This window comes from Bufo gargarizans, chromosome 7, assembly GCF_014858855.1.
Source record: "Bufo gargarizans isolate SCDJY-AF-19 chromosome 7, ASM1485885v1, whole genome shotgun sequence".
Classification (NCBI taxonomy): Eukaryota; Metazoa; Chordata; class Amphibia; order Anura; family Bufonidae; genus Bufo; species Bufo gargarizans.
Genome location: NC_058086.1, coordinates 72,382,420 through 72,400,354, shown reverse-complemented (window position 1 = coordinate 72,400,354; position 17,935 = coordinate 72,382,420). Strand labels below are relative to the sequence as shown.

The 17,935-nt window shown below is 45.0% G+C and overlaps 1 protein-coding gene across 1 annotated transcript in view; it reads left to right on the top strand.

Moving 5' to 3' along the window:
- Nucleotides 1-17,935, top strand: part of TAMM41 (TAM41 mitochondrial translocator assembly and maintenance homolog) — a 45,404-nt gene that overhangs the window by 24,758 nt on the left and 2,711 nt on the right. The window contains 3 exon segments of the mRNA XM_044301305.1: nucleotides 527-672; nucleotides 4,102-4,267; nucleotides 11,181-11,243. Of these exon segments, the coding sequence (XP_044157240.1) occupies nucleotides 527-672; nucleotides 4,102-4,267; nucleotides 11,181-11,243 (375 nt within the window).

Genomic DNA, 17,935 nt, shown 5'->3' with positions numbered 1-17,935 from the left:
AGCTGATTTTGACCTTTTATATGCGTAGTGGGGGGTGTGACTTAGCGGGACCTGGGGGCAGGGTTTTTAAGTCTCTCTTTTCAGGGTGGCCTGAATGGCCACCCTATCTGCTCCCTTAACAGTGTCATCCACAGCTGCCCCTTTAAAGCTGATCTGCAGCAGTGAAGAAAAATGGCTGGGTTGTTATGGAAACCTGGTGTAAAACTGTGTGTATGTGGAGACTAAGGGCCTGCGAGATTCTGTTGGCTGATGAGGGTCATGTGACCAGGCTTCTATTGGCTAATGCATTTTTTGGGGAATATCTCATGAACTAGAGAGCTGAGACCTGGTCTAAAACCTTCCCGGACACCTGATGTACCTGTGTGCCAAATTTCGTGATTGTAAATGCGACTGTGTGGATTCCTTTAGCGACATATATACACACACACACACACACACACACACACACACACACACACACACACACACAGCTTTATATAATATATTAGTTTTGATTATACTGTATGCTCTTATTCCTTCTCTTTAGGTGACTTCAGGATGATAATTGGTGAAGATAAAGCCAAAGTGATGAATATTGTTAGACCGAACATTGGACATTTTCAGAAGCTGTACAGTAACATACTACAGGAGTGTCCCCAGGCTGTGTACAAGCAAGCACAGGGCCGAATAGAGGTAAAAGGGCCTGCGAGGATCAGGGAACTTAATTTCAAGCGAAAAGCCTAAACTGCCTTTGAAAGTGCAATACATTTTTATACAATTCTCTAATATTATTGGAATAGCTCCGATTTAGTGCTAGAGTGATCCGGACCTACTACAGTACTTCTGGCGTATTCCAGATCTCCAGTGGTATGGCTCGGGTACTCGGGTCAGTATGCTGGATGGTGCCGACTACAACATGGTAATAATGATTCCAAACTCTATTACCAAGGGTAAAACTGTTCTAGAGAAATCCCTACTTCCTACCTTTAAAGGGGAACCCTGATCTCGGCTATTTGGCTGAGGTCAGAATACCCATATGCCCAGCCAGAGATGGTCAGGGTTGTGCAACAGTGTGAGCAATTCTGCCCCTTTTCCAGCAAATGGTGGGGGTTCTTGGCACCTGGACCACCATCGATCAAAGCTTCTGCTGTCATAATGAAGCCACTATGTTATAAAGTCAGTAGTCCTGTCCTGTCTGATACAAGGCAAACAATAGAGGTTTCTCTCTTAAAACAAAAGCCTATGGGATTCGTTTAGTAAAGGCTGTTTATACTGGTGTATAAAGCGGGCACTTTATTGAGAGGCGCAGGCCTCCATCTTGTGCTGTGCATGCACCAGAAGCTAAGGTTTTCTTATCTACGGTTTTCAGGTGTAAATTATTGTAACTGTCTCTGGCTGGACTGGCCCCATCCCCTTCCCTTAAAGGGTTTTTCCAATAGTTGAATACTGATGACCTATCATAAGGATAGGTCATCAGTATCTGATTGGCGGGGGTCCCGGGTATCGGTCAAGAAGGCAGCGGCGCTTGCAGCTTTCCTTAGGCCACGTGATGACATGTTCGTCGGTGATGTGGCCTAGGTGCAGCTCAGCCCGATTGAAGTAAATCAGACAGAGCGTGATACCAAGCACAGTCACTATACAGTGTACGGCGGTAAGTACGGACAAGAAGGCCGTGGAGCTTTCAGAAGCGCCGGTACCTTCTCAAACAGCTGATCGGCGGGGTTCCCAGGTGTTGGATCCCCCACCGATCAGATACTAAGGACAGGTCAGTCACTAGCTTCAGCAGTCACGTGGGAGGCCTTACTTAATAAGCGAATTCCAAGAGTACCTCCGAACCCGAGACGACTAATAAGCTGCTTCTTTCTGACCACCAAGCAGACAGGAGGCCACCATACACAAATCTGCGGGTTTATGCAGGGTCATTGTCACCAGTAATGGGGATAATAAGGATAGGAATGCTGAATTTCACGAACACCGAATCAAAATGGAAAATGACTGCTAAGGGAAAGTGGGAAAGTGAAGGGGAATAGTATATTTTTATATAAAACTTACCTATTTTAAAAAAAGACAATCACATTAATGGCAGTACATGGGTATTAGCAGGGGCGTACATAAAAATCACTGGGCCCCATAGCAAGAATCTAAATTGGGCCCCCATTCCCCTTTTATAGCCCCTCCCACTACCCATTCCAGGCCTCTCCCGTTGTTTCATGAACTATTCTTGCTGCTGCGTTTTATAATTTATGCCATCAGGGCCGGATTGGGATACAAAACAGCCCTGGCACACAAGAGGTATAATAGATGCAGTGTGTACAGATATATAGAGTATACAGCAGTGTACTGTTATGTGGGGTACAGGGTATAATATATGCAGTGTGTACAGGTATATAGTATATTCCGTAGTGTACTGATGTGTGGGGTACAGGGTATAATATATGCAGTGTGTACAGGTATATAGTGAATACAGCAGTGTACTGATATGTGAGGTACGGGGTATAATATATGCAGTGTGTACAGGTATATAGTGTATACAGTAGTGTACTGATATGTGAGGTACGGGGTATAATATATGCAGTGTGTACAGGTATATAGTAAATACAGCAGTGTACTGACAGCTCGTACCTCGCATATCAGTACACTGCTGTATATACTATATATCTGTACACACTTCATCTATTATACCTCGTACCTAACAACATATCAGTACACTGCGATATATACTATATATCTGTACATATTGCATATATAATACTGTGTAATATATGCAGTGTGTGTGTGTATATATATATATTTACACAGAGCAGTGTATTGATGTGAGACATAGAAGGTATAATACAGTAGATGCATAGATGGAGTGTTTACAGATATATGTGGTCAGTTATACATTATGGTAACTGTGTGTGTGAGGTACATGAGGTAGTGGTCACTGTAGCTGTCTGAAGTATTATACATAAGTGAGCAATGAGTAAAAACAGGGCATGGGGGGGGGGGGGGTAAATGACGAGAAGTGGAGGACCTCCTCATACCACTCCATTCCAGTCTGTATGGATCAATGCAGAGATGATTGTGAACTTCTAATACTTGCTGTTGGGGGTTGAAGGACCTGTGATGATGTCATCTCAGGTCCTGGCAGATGTACCTTTCAAACCTAAGAACTACACAATTTTTGGTGCAGTTCCTTTGCTAGATTCTGCAGGACCTGTGATGTTGAAGATGATGTCATCACAGGTCCTGGCAGATACACTGTTCTAACCTGGGAGCTACACTTTACACTGTGCGGTTCCCTTACAGGACCTGTGATGACCTAATCAAAGGTCCTTTAGCTTTAGAAATATAAACAAGAGCAATTAGAGGGCGGGGCCTCTCCTCCACTTCAGGCCCCATAGCAGCTGCGTGGTTTGCCTGTATGGTAGGAACGCCACTGGGTATTGGATGTAGTGCCGCCAGACCTGTGATGTATACATTTCATTGCACTAGGAAGCCCACTACTGAACAGTGTGCCCTTTGCCTCTGTTCTCACAACATTAGTCCAATACATGGGCTTAGAGAGTCTGCAGCATCATCTCTCCTCCTGCCCCCTCCCTCCCCCCCCCTCTGTGTCCCCAGTTGGTGTTTTTCAGAAGATGTGCGTTTTTAGGAACTAAGTAGGTCTGTGAACGTTTACAGAGAGCCTGTAGGTAGGTCATGAGGGTATTACAGGCTGCCGGAAGGTGAGAAAGATGTACCTTGCCCACAATGGTTGAGAATTACTGCTTAAAGGGAACCTGTCACCGGGATTTTGGGTATAGAGCTGAGGACATGGGTTGCTAGATGGCCGCTATGACATCCATAATATCCAGTCCCCATAGCTCTGTGTGCTTTTATTGTGTAAAAAAAACGATTTGATACATTTGCAAATTAACCTGAGATGACTCCTGTCCCTGACTCATCTCACGTACAGGACTCATCTCGGGTTAATTTGCATATGTATTAAATCGTTGTTTTTTTACACAATAAAAGCACACACATCTAGCAACCCATGTCCTCAGCTCTATACACACAATCCTGTTGACAGGTTCCCTTTAATTATGAAGAAAAGACTATGCGCCTTGTATACTAATTCATAACTTATTTTATGTTCAGGTAGATAAGAGTCCAGAGGGTCAGTTTTTGCAGCTGATGAGTTTGCCAAAGCATTTACAACAGAATATTACAGATCTTGTGGACCAGCCGGGAAGGAATCGGGATGTAGAAGAGGTGTTACTACAAGTAGCTCAGGACCCCGACTGCGGGATTGTGGTACAGCAAGGTAGGAGCTTGATGGCGATGCTGATGTTCTGCCTTGGTTCTACCAGGGTATTTGCATAGTTTTGCTGATTTGTGCTGATTTACCTCTTAAAGGGAAGCCGTCGTCCCCAAAAACGCCTCCTAAACTAGAGTAAGCAGTGTATAGTGTAAGAGACGCCAAGTCCGGTTATATCATTTTTATCTTCATACTCACTTGTGTTCTGACGCCGTGCTCCCACAAACCAGCAGTAAAATGCACTGAGAGGACTCCTCCTGAAGTCCTCCACATTATGTGTGTGAACGCAGGAGTCCTCTCAGTGCATTTTACTGCTGGTTTGTTAGAGCACAGCATCAGAACGCAAGTGAGTATGAAGATAAAAATGATATAACCGGACTAGGCGTCACATACACCGTATACCACTTACTCTAATTCAGATCTGACATATTCCCTTTAATGTATCATTACAGCAGTCAGACCTTTGTTTTCTCTGATACAGAGTTCCAAATCTGCTGCGAAGATGTAGGCAGGATTTATCCCGATGTTTGTGGCAGAAAAGTGACATCAGAAAGTGACTTTACTTTCTCAATCATTTCTCCAGACATTTGTGGCTTTTTAGATTTCTGCAACATTTTAGGTGTTTTTTTTTCTTTTCATGATGCTCACTGTGTGGGATGAAATATTTTAATCATTCGGACTTTAACTGACGCGGTAATCAATTATGTTCTTTTATTTTGATTTGTACCTAGTAAATGGAAAATGTTTTTTCTTTTAATATTTGGTTTAAAAAAAATCATTTTAAACATTTTATGAAACTTTTTTTTTGTCTTTGTCCCTCTACAGCACTTGAGCATGTCATTGCTTCTATAATACACCACAATACTTATTTATTGCAGTGTATTGTGCCGTCAGCACTGTCCTATTCCATCCTAGCAGGGTTTAATAGTATTGAGATGGCAAGCCTGTGGACCTTCACTGCTCGGAACCCCACAATTGCATTGTGGGGGGCTGACTGGGTGACAGAGGGAGCCTTTTCCATCTGTCTAAACGCTTAGATACTGCGGTCGCTATAATCTCTGATCCAGGCGCTTTCAATGCAGGGAGCCAAGGGCACTGCACATGCAGGGACCATCTTCAGGGCACTTCCAAACTTGGCGCCCTGGGGGAGGGTCAAACTGCTGACAGACTCGCTTTAAAGGGGTTGTCCACAATCCCTTGATGTTCTACTGGTCCAATACGGTGATCATAGGGTGCTGTACTGTTAGGACGCTTAACCATCAGATGTGATTTGTGCTGACAGCGAGTGTCCCCTTTTCGTGTAGTACCACCCCAGGAGAAATGAAGCATCATCTGATTCTTTTTGCAGAAACAAATGAATGTCTTGTGGCCATTCTCCACTCCACTATTGGAAGGACGGGGGACTCCCTTAATATACTCCGAATGAGCAAATATGGTGTTTGAATTTTTTAAAAAAAAATTTGTGTTGAGTGAAGTCACTTCGTTCAAAACTTCGGCATAATATTGTACAGAGATTCGTCTCCTTACAGTATTAGAATGTATGGGCTCCGATGAGCCGAAGTTAGTTATTTGCGAAGTCGTGCGTGACTTTGTTGAATAACTTTGGTAATTGGTTTTTAAAGTGAAAAAAACACTTTAAAACTCGAAACCGAACTCCGTCTCAGTTCCGAGGTACCAGTTGGAACCAAAGCCGAGTTGGATTTCAAGTTTTAAAGTGGTTTTCCACTTTAAAAACCAATTACTGAAGTTATTCAATAAAGTCACGTGCGACTTTGTGAATAACTAACTTCGGCTCATCGGAGCCCATACATTCTATTACTGTATGGAGACTAATCTCTGTACAGTATTAGAATCCATTCACACGTCCGTGGTGTGTTGCGGACCCGCAACACACCCGGCCGGCACCCGCTAAAGAAATGCCTATTCTTGTCCGCAGCTGCGGACAAGAATAGGACATGTTCTATCTTTTGCGGAGCTGCGGACCGGAAGTTCGGGGCCGAAACCCAGATGTTCGGGGCCGCGTTCCGCAAATGCTCTCCGCTTCTCGTCCGGGCCCACAGAGAATGAATGGCTCCGCACCCGTTCCGCAATTTTGCGGACGTGTGAATAGACCCTTCTTATTCTGAAGTTTTGAATGAAGCGACTTCGGATAAGGCATCCAAAGCTCGCTTCGCCCAACACTAGAAGAACTCTGAATTGATTGTTGTTTCCGCTCATCCTCTTCCATCACATCTATGACAGCAGAGTAGGACAGTCTACTTCTCAGTCCTAAAGGCATTCATTTCATCAGCCCATTCTTTTACACCCCCTTCCTCTTGACAAGGTTTCCAGAGTCCGTGTGTATTGTTCGCCCCGGGGGCCCCATACTGTCATGACCTGATTTATGACAGAATAATTAGGGCCCGAGGTGCTGAATGATCCCACGGGTCACAGTGTGAAATCAAATGCATTAAAACAGTTTATTTATTTTTTCCCTTTTACTAAGTGTACGGCATTTTCTTATAGTTGTCAGTAAACAGATTATAAGTAATGCAAAAATGGTAAATCTGTGGTTTGCTTAAAGGGAATGTGTCACAGAAAATGATCAGTTCTTTAAATCACTTTTTTATGTTTTAAAATATTTAAAACCTTTTTGATGTTGTTTTTTTAATTTTCCATGTCACTTTTTATATTTTAAAGGGAATCTGTCACCTATTTTGACCATATAAAACCGTTAACATATCAATGTGCAATAAAGTACCTTAATTCCAGCATGGGTCCTCTTTCTTTTATTCAACTTTTCATTCAGATGAAAAATAGATTTCGGAGGCCAAGAGAGGAGGAAGCAAGGATGGTGGGGTGAATAAATTACATGACGTAGTGGAAAGGGCGGCGCCGTTCGGCAAGGATGTGGGAGCAAATTTATTTTTGAGGAGGCGTGCTGGGCTTGGAAGAAAGGCGGGCTGGGCACTGCAGGGGGCGTTACTGGGCACTAGAGGAGAGGAATAACGCCCCTCTGGGCACCTTGAGGCTTAATTAGCATATCAGAAAAATCGCTTTTTTATCTGAATGAAAAGTTTAATAAAAGAAAGAGGACACATGCTGGAATGAAGGTACTTTATTGCACATTGATATGTTAACGGTTTTATATGGTCAAAATAGGTGACAGATTCCCTTTAACTAAAACCAAAAATTCTGCAGTTTTCGCACTGACCACTATGTCTAATAATTGGCACCAGTTATTTTTGTACAGATCACTTTACTGCAGTTACCTGCTTATCTGTCGCTCTAATCCTGCCTGTAATGATATCACCTCTGTGTATAGATAAGACAGGATCCACCATTCACATTGGGTGATTGTCAAAGCTTCTCTATTCCTTCCTTGTACAATGACCTCTGCACAGGTCAGAGAGCATGCCCGGAAAACTCTCCTATAGAAGTCAATGAGGACCCCTCCAGACCATTGTCTATGGACCATGGGGCTGCCATAAAGCCATTTTTTTAATGCTGTGTAAATGCTGTTAGGAACAGCAAGGGCAAGATGGCAGCCCCCATAATAATGGTCAGGAAATAAAATTAAAAAATCTGCAATCAGAAAATAAAAACAGATTAGAAAAAAGGAGATGTGTTACTATCAAGTTTTAACTGGCAGATAACATTTTTGGAGACTCATTTCCTTTAACGAGGTTGGCCTATCTAGGACATTGATAGCATATTGCTAGGACCGCTATCAATGTCAGATAGGTGCGGGCCTCACCTCTGGGACCTGCTCATATCTCCAGAATGGCACCGAGAAGAAAGAACAGATAGCAGCCGAGCATGCGCAGCCACCCTCCATTCACTGCTATTGGCGTTTGCGAAAAAAGCCAAGCACTATTTCTGGCAGTCACATAGTGATGAATGGAGAGGTGGCCGCACATGCACAGTGTACTCTCCTTCTCTTTAGGGGCCCCGTTCTGCAGATAGGCGGTGGGTGAATCTATGTGATGGCCTATTTTAGCCATATATAATCAATTTCCCAGATGGACCAGCCCCTTTAAAGGGAGTATGTCAGCAGTTCTGATCATGCATGCAAAACGGCTGACAGCGTTAGGTAGGAGCAAGGGAGAGCAGTACAAACATACCTTTTTGTAAAACTTTTATTATCGGGATTAGTGTGAAAATGAACTTTTAGGCCTCTTTTACACAGGCGTTGCGGGAACACGTGTGATTTTTCCGCGCGAGTGCAAAACATTGTAATGCATTTTGCACGCGCGTGAGAAAAATCAGCATGTTTGGTACCCAAACCCGAACTTCTTCACAGAAGTTCGGGCTTTGGATCGGTGTTCTGTAGATTGTATTATTTTCCCTAATAACATGTTTAAAAGGGAAAATAATCGCATTCTGAATACAGAATGCATAGCTCAATAGGGCTGGAGGGGTTAAATAAATAAAAAATAAAATAAAAATTTAACTCGCCTTAATCCACTTGATCGCGCAGCCCGGCTTCTCTTCTGTCTTCTTCTTTGGTCATCACATGGTCCGTCACATGATCTTTTACCATGGTGATTGATCATGTGATGACCGGAGTGACGTCACCACAGGTCCTTTTCCTGCACACAGCAAAGAAGAAGACAGAAGAGAAGCCGGCTGTGCGATCAAGTGGATTAAGGTGAGTTAAATTATTTTAAAACATTTTTTAACCCCTCCAGCGCTATTGTACTATGCCAGTGATGGTGAACCTCTTAGAGACCGAGTGCCCAAACTGCAACCCAAAACCCACTTATTTATGCCGGCTGTGCGATCAAGTGGATTAAGGTGAGTTAAATTATTTTAAAACATTTTTTAACCCCTCCAGCGCTATTGTACTATGCCAGTGATGGTGAACCTCTTAGAGACCGAGTGCCCAAACTGCAACCCAAAACCCACTTATTTATCGCAAAATGCCAACACAGCAATTTAACCTGAACGCCAATATCGTATATCTTCCATGTACTTTATTATTTAGCTATAATAACCTGTCTACATTCAATGTGCTGCCTGTGCTGTTCATAGCATGTCCTGCATGATGAATGGCAGGAAAAGTCTAAGGCATATTGGTACACCATAGACTTTCTCCAGGGTGCGGGTGCCCACAGAGAGGGCTCTGAGTGCCGCCTCTGGCACCCGTGCCATAGGTTCGCCATCACTGTACTATGCATTCTGTATTCAGAATGCTATTATTTTCCATTATAACCATGTTATAAGGGAAAATAATAATGATCGGGTCTCCATCCCGATCGTCTCCTAGCAACTGTGCGTGAAAATCGCACCGCATCCGCACTTGCTTGCGGATGCTTGCGATTTTCACGCAGCCCCATTCACTTCTATGGGGCCTGCGTTGCGTGGAAAACGCAGAATATAGAACATGCTGGGATTTTCACGCAACGCACAAGTGATGCGTGAAAATCACCGCTCGTGTGCACAGCCCCATAGAAATGAATGGGTCAGGATTCAGTGCGGGTGCAATACGTTCACGTCACGCATTGCACCCGCGCGGAATACTCGCCCGTGTGAAAGGGGCCTTTATTCAGCCAGGCCACTGCTCCTTGTACCCAGGAGGCAGAGCTTCACTACTAAGTGCACTCTATGTACTGAGCTGCTTCACAGACCCTCCATTGCTCTGGGTGACAACTGTAGCATCCAACCAGGAGACCAATACAGCTGTCACTCAGAGAAGAGAGGAGGGGCTGTGAAGCTCCGCCTTCTGGGCACTATCAGAAGCAAAAACTGGCCGAATAAAAGTTCATGTGCACACTAATAATAAAAATAAAGTCCACTAAAAATATGTTTGTCCTGCTCTTCCAATTCCCCACCTAGTGCCATCAGCAGATTAGCATGATTAGAACTGCTGACAGATCCCCTTTGCTCAACAAGCTGGTGATACACAGAACGATGGCCCAAATTTAATGTTGTTCCTTCACCTAAATTCGGGTTTATTGTGTGCCAAAATCTGGAACATCTAGTGTTTAGAAATAATTATGAAGCAAATGAGCCAAAGAGAATAATCCACTGCGCCTTGCTTGATGAGGGGGTGTGCCCTTTGCAAAGGGGGTGTGGCCTACGATACAACATTTTGCATCAAAATTGTGTTGTAAAGTAAGCCAACCTATATAAAGTTCCACAAAAGTGTTGAGCCATGCACCCAATTAATCATACAGCGTTAACCACTGCAATGGACTGATTCTAGACAGGGTTAAAGGGGTTATCCAAGAGTATAAAGTGTCCGGGCCCTCCCACATGGATAACGCTTACCTGGGTCCCCGCTCCCTGCGCCGCTTCTTGTCCCCACACCGCCGCTGCTGCTTCTCCTCGTGCCTAGATGAAAACATCCGGTGTCGGGGGGGGGAGCCTCCCTAGCATTACCAGCGATGCTAGGGAGGCTCGTCCCTGTCCGCCATTGTCTGCTTCCCCCCGACCCCGGATGTTTTCATCCGTGCACGGGGAGAAATGGCAGCAGCAGCAGTGGTGCGGGGACTGGGAGCGCCGCGGGGGTAAGTATATTCCATGTAGGGGGCCCGGCCAATGGGGGGACACTTTATACTCTTGGATAACCCCTTTTAATAAATCTGCCCCAATGTGTTTGCCCAATGTGAGCGCTGACCCTTTAAAGGGATAGTTCCATATTCAGCATTTATAGCGTATGGACACGTCTAGAATACTCGCCTATCATGAGAACGGGGGTCCCGATGAACCTGCTCGCAGGCAAACAGGATTCTCCGGACCTCTTTTCTCCTGATAGGTCCGCGCCTGTTAAGTATTTTTGGCGTATCCTATGGATTGGCCATAAATGCTGAAGATGGGGGAAATCACGTGTTTCTGGAGAATAACAGTGCTGTAGTTTGTGAACGTGACGTCCTTTTACTATCACACGCTGTTCCGTGAATGAGATGAGTAACAGCTGTTTTCCGTCTCTCTACAGCTATATTTGGCATAGTGAAATCTTCGAGTTTGAGTCAAAGCGTTAAAGGGATAGCGACTGCCGGTAAGAGCTTCACGTTCCAGAATGCTTCACCATTTGCAGTTTGGTGGCGTGGATCCTGCTTGACCCTTCCTTGTGCTCCCAGGATTTGTGCTGCAAGCACTTCGCTTGTAAAGGTTGAAAACTAAAGCAGTGTCTCAGAATCAATAAATCAAGGTTTTATTCAAGAAAATCCATACAACAAGTGGTTGCAAAAACAACGCCTACGCGTTTCGGACAGCTTCCTTGTCCTTACCTATCGCACACGATGCGGATTGCGTGCGGAAAAACAGTACCAGCAAAGTGTATGAGATGGGAGAAATGTCATGTACACTGTGCTTTTTGTTTAGGTGCAGAACTGACGTGCTGTGCGGATTTTGAAATCTGCAGCTTGTCAATTGTCGTTGCGCTTTTCTTGTTTGGATTTAACCCTTTTCAAGGAAGCGTGAGATCTGTGGAAAAACCGCATCATTCAAGTGAACAGAGCTTAGCCCCGTCCATGCTAGTTGATACTAGTCGTGACGTCAGTGGGCCAGCGGTAAACAGTGAGCAGGCCGTGGCGCTGCTGGAGCGCCGCTGCCTTCTCAAACAGCTGATCGGCGGGGGGGCCCGGGTGTCGGATCCCCGCCGATCAGATGCTGATGATCTATCCAGAGGATAAAGCATCAGTTAAAACTAACTGCAGAACCCCTTTAAGGGTCCTTTACACAGAGCGAGAATCTTAAAGATGTATAGTAGGCTTTTGGAACCTGTGACTCCTCGCTGCTTGTGGAACTACAGGTGTCAGCAGGTTGTACATGGCCAGAACCGCTGGAGCAGTGGTGCAGAGGTCCTCCATCAGGAGATGCATCATTAGGCTTCCCGTGAATGGCTGCTGTTTCTCAGCAAGTTCAGGTAAAGCACATATAACCCAGTTCTAGTCCGCGCGGCGCGCTACTGTACCACGGCCGCTACGTGGAACCCCTTCCTCAGGATTTGCCCAATCTACAGCCTTCAGGTTGTGAAAAGAGAAGAGGGCTCTGGCCATTGCTTTTGTGTACCAGCTGAATATTCTGAACTGCATATAAAGAGGACCTATCGCCTCTCCTGACATGTCTGGTTTAGTAAGTACTGTGCAGTGCCAGTCCTCTATTATTCCTGCTAGAAGTTATGAATGAATTGCTATCAGGTTTGCAAGAACAGTGCCGCTGGGTGTTACCATTTGGTGGTGTGTCCCTGCACGGTCTGACACTGGCAGCAATGATGGGATAATGTCATACTGTGCAGGGGCACACCCTCAACTGGTAACACCCATATGGCCCTTTATTGCAAACTGCTAGTAATTGCTAACTTCTAACAGGAATAATAAAGGAATAGCACAACAAAGAGTCATAAGAATAGATGTTGCAGAATTGTTACTGCAGGAGGAATGCAAGTAGTTACTAAAACATCCGTGTCGGGGAAGGTGAAAGGTCTGTTTTAACCCCTATGATCACTGCTTGCGGGCACCATAGCTGCCGTCTGCGATCGGTAATAACAGCAGTTGCAGGCCTTTAACCCCTCAGATGTCAGATGTGACCACAGCATCTAAGAGCGCAAAACCCAGAAGCACTGTGCTTCCAGGCTGGGAACGGCTCGGTTGGGGGATCCGTTCATTCTCTGTGAAAGGTCTGAACCTGCTGGAGGCCTTTTACAGGTATATTCCAACATAGACCTGCAGGTGGCAGCACTGCTTTGGAACATACTGAATTTTCTAATTAGCAATGCGCTGAATCTCATTGCGAATTAGTAAAGGGGGTCTGACAATTACATGTTGTAAGACCTTTTGGGGCCTGTAAAAAGCTGCCCCTGCTTCTCACCACCCTCCCACCCAAATCTAAAATTAAAAGTTGTCCATTAGGTGTACTGCAAATGGTGCCATTTAGAAATACAGCTCTTCTTGCAGAAAACAGGTCCCTAAGAGTTAGAGGAGTAAGGCCTCATGCACACGAACGTTCAGTTTTTTGCGGTCTGCGGATCCCCAAAAAACAGAAGCCGCCCGTGTGCTTTCCGCAATTAAGTCTAGGGGTTAAAGTGCAGCTCTCTCATGACAGATAGCTCGCTACTACATGACACATTACTATGACACCATTACTTGGATATATTCAGTTTCTTGTGTTTTTTGGACTTAGAGGTCCTGTCATCCCAAAATGCAGTCCAATCCGCAGGCAGCAGGTTATAGCGCAGGAGGAGCTGAGCACATTGATATATAGATTGGTGGTAAAACATTCCGTAAAACCTGTGATTTATACATTTTATGTCCTTGCCTTTCTGCAGCCCTCGGTACAGGGAGGTGTTCTCAGTGACTGACCGCTATCTCTGTATACACACTTAGGGCTCATGCACACAAACGTATTTTCTTTCCTCTTCCGTTCCGTTTTTTTTTGCTGACTGAATGCGGAACCATTCACTTTAACGGGTCTGCAAAAACAACGGAAAGTACTCTGTGTGCATTCCGTTTCCGTATTTCCATTCCGCAAAAAAAGTTGTGCATGTCCTATTATTATTGTCCGCAAATCACGGGCCGAGGCCCCATTTAAGTCAATGGGTCCGCAAAAAAATACGGAACACATCCGTATGTCATCCGTATTTTGTGGATCCATACTGTAGAAATGCTATGCCCATCCCATATTGCTCATGTGTTTGATGATTAATAAGTTACTGTTTCCGTTTCCGGTCCGCAAAAAACGGATCAAATGCGGAAACCATACCGATATGTTTTGTGGAATAACGGAACGGAAAAAGACTTAAATCGGAGGGAAAAAAAAACTCAGATGCGGAACAACGGATCTGTGAAAACGGTCGTGTGCATGAGCCCTTATACACTCACTGCCGTCAATTACTGCTGACTCCTCCCTCCTGTACCGATAGCTGCTCACAGGAAGAGGACAAAACAAAGACGTAAATGTATAAATTACAAGTTTTACTGAATCTTTTCCCAGACAACTACACATCAATCTGCTCAGCTCCTCCTGCTCTATAACATGCTGCGATCAGATTGCACTGCGTTTTGTGTTGATAGGTCTTTCATTTGTGGTTTGGTTTTTCTGTTGTCTCTGACCTTCACAGGGAGTCTTTGTAAAAGAAAGTTCAGAAGTTAAAATTGACGTCTGCGTGGAATTTTATGTGATTTTAAAGGGATTGTGCAGGCAGTAAATACTGACCGATCCCCAGGATAAGCCATAGATATCTGACTCCCGCCACCCCCACCAATCAGCTGTTCGAGGAGGAGGCCGCTCTCCATGCAAGCGCTGCTTCCGTCATCTCCCTTGCAGCAGCATGTACTCGCTCCTTTAAAGCGATTATACCAGGGCTGGCCCACCTGCGGCTCTGCAGCTGTAGTAAAACTACAACTCCCACCATTCCCTGCTGTGCTGTAGGCAGTCTGGGCATGCTGCGGGTTGTAGTTTTGCCACAGGTTGGCCATCCCTGGATTATACTGTGCCGCAGAGACTTCCAAGACATCGGGCAGTGTAATGAAGAGTGAGGGCCCTACTACACAAACAGAGCAGGAGGGAAGAGTTCCTTCTAGGCAATCGCCTGCTTACTAAAGGAGGAGACCGCTGCTATTACATGCAGTGATCTCCTCCTCAGTATAGGGATGAGCCATCGCTCATCCCTATAATGTCTCATTGTTTGCCGCCGTCAAACCACGATTTTTAAAAATGATAAAATATCCCGATTACCCGATAAACGAGAGGGATCGGTGGCAGTATTACACTGCCAAATGATCGCTAACAAGCATTCATACGATGATCTTAACAATAATTTGCTCGTGTAATACGGACTTTAGTAGCGCTCGCGTAGAGCTCCGCCTCCTCTTCAAACAGCTGATTGGCAGGGCTTTCAGGAGTCAGACCCCCGCCAATCAGATATTGATGACCTATCCTGAGGCACATGGGGGACCCATCTCTGCTACTACAGCCAGTCATTGGCCACAGCAGCCATGTGACTCACGTCAAACCGGACATGAGAGCCGCTGCAGAGCCGGGGGAGTGAAGGAGCTGGAACTCGGCAGCGGGGGTCAGGGAAGTATGATTCCCTCTGCCAGAAAGACCCCCAGCAGTAAACAACCACTTTAATTTTTGTTTTGTTGATGCCTGGCGCTTATTTTTATTCTCGTTTGGGTTACTTATTGCTAAGTGCAGTGTATGACTATGTATTGTGCAATTAGTCAGACAGAAATTGTCTTCCAGCTCTCGTCTGAGAACATGAAAAGGATCTTTGTATTATAAAGTATTATTACATTTGGGAAAGTTTTACATTTCCCCTTAAATTTGGAAATCTCACTAGTAATGTTTTAATAATTGCTTGAATTTGTCTGCTTGTCTTACTGCAGGCAAATCGCCCACTGGGGGGGATTGTTCGCCACATACATTATGCGTCTTGTTTAACAGCCATGTCTTACATGGAGTTATAGTCAGTTCCATTAACAGGGCAAATTTGTAATCCAGTATCTTCTTCTTCTTTTTTTTTTTTTTTTTACCTTTTTGTTTTAGGCTTGTTTTACACCTGAGGCAAGGTATCTGGCAGGCTGTTTCGGCAGAGGAACAGCCTGCCAGAGTTCACCAGATCCGGTCTAGCCAGATACCACTACATTCACTGCCAGAGTCCTTTGACGATAACGGCATCTGAGTTTTCCACTGCACATTCTATAAGGTTTAGGTCCCTTTTACGTTTGAAAATCCCTTTGTTCTGCATTATCCGCCATTAGTTTCAGGTTGACCAAGTAATTTCTGTATGATCAGTTCCCCTGTGGATGCTGAAGGGCATACCTCCAATTCCCTGCCCGGAATCTATATTTATGTACACTACCGGAAAATGAAAAGAGAAGATAAAAAGCTTGTTTTACAATATGGCAGAGCTGAAGGGTGTTCCAAGATCCCTATTTTACATACAGATGCTTCACTGACCTTTTTTTGTCTGGCAGCATTGTTGTTTTTGGTCTGACGCCACTGTTTTCCATCACTGATGATCGGGTGTTGTTGAAGTGTTCACTACGCCTGCTAGATTTGTGCAATTAGCAAACTTTGAAAAGGGCCGAATAGTGGTACATTGGGAAGCTGGATGGTCCATCTGTCAAATCTCTGAAATAGATGGACGAGAAGTTTCCGTAGTGCATCGATAATGTCAGAGGAGGACAAGGGGAGATGCCACCCAGTATTGTGACCCTGCCTGAACATATATTGTGCTATAGAACCCAAAATAATGGGCGCACCACCTTGGTTGTGTGATCATGTTTTCTGGTTTTATTTTCTGCTAGTGTAGGCTTCACACACAATGGGATTCATTTAAAGGGGTTATCCGATCCTGTAAACACCACCCCATAGTGCCTGGGTCCCTCATACAGATCATACTTACCTGGTCCCCGACTCCTACGTCCCTCGGGATCCCTGCACGGCCACCGCTGCATCTGCCTATCGTGCAGATCACAACATCTGACGACAGGGGGTGCAGCCAGTAGCAGGCCGCGATGGTGACTTGCTCCCATAGGGACACGGGTGACGTCACACGTGATGCAAGGGGGCAGGTCACCATCGCGGCCTACTGTTCGCTGCACCCCCTGTCGTCAGATGGGGGAAAAACAGCGGTAGCCGTGCAGGGATCCCGAGAGACGTAGGAGTCGGGGACCAGGTAAGTATGTTCTTTATGAGGGACTCAAGCATTTCAGGGGGTGTTTACAGGATCGGATAACCCCTTAAAGCTGTCCATCAACATTAAAATCCCACTTCCTCTACAATATTTTGTGGAGGGTGTGTTGGCGATACATCTTTCTCTGTACAAACAGTGATTAGGAGCTTTGTAGTGCACGCAATGACTGTAATGTGCTACAAAAGCATAAAATAACAAAAAAAAATATTGCATCATTAGACTTTACAGAAGAGTGGGATGCTTTGTTCTTGGAGTACCTTGGGTGAATGCCAGTTTGCTTTCCAGATATGATTTTGTTCAAAATCCTAGACAATGGTTACAAGTCTTTTCTGCCTCCTGTGACTTGTCAAAGTGATTTACTGATTAAATATGCCCCAAGAGATCGGTGAATGATGGATACGTTTATGACTATTGGACCAATATATATTTTTTCGAAGGGGCTTGACATCATGTCGGTGACAGTATTTTTAACATGACCCTCCAGGTCTCCATAACACTTTCACATTACACGCTGGCTGTAAAGGTAAAATACCAAGTGCTGCCTCCTTTTTCAACTTTCTTCCTCAACTCTTCAAATGTCATGTAGGTAAAGTGGATGCCAGCTTCTCAGACTACACCACAAATGGTGTGATTCAGCCCCTGCCCACTTTTAGTTGGACCGGTGATAATGACGGTACTCTATCCATCCTGTAGCACCGGCCATCTTCCTAGGCCAGTGACTTCACGTCGGGGGCGGACTTGCAATAGATACCACTGCAGAATTTTCCAGTTGGCCAATGCACAGGGGGGCCACCCAAGCCCTGCTTACAACATTGGCCAGGTACATAACGATCTGATGCTTTCAGCATTAATTAGTGCTCAAAGCATGAGGTACTTATGCTCCTGGCTGGCGGCCGCAGGTCTCTTCTTGAATTCAGGTCCTTAGGACGTTGATGCAGTTGAATACTGCAGCAGGGGAGGTAGGATTTTGTGCTGCACTGTGGTATTTGGTTCTGCTGGGGCAGTAATTTGGGCTGCACTATAGTATTGCTGGCCCTGCTTACTTA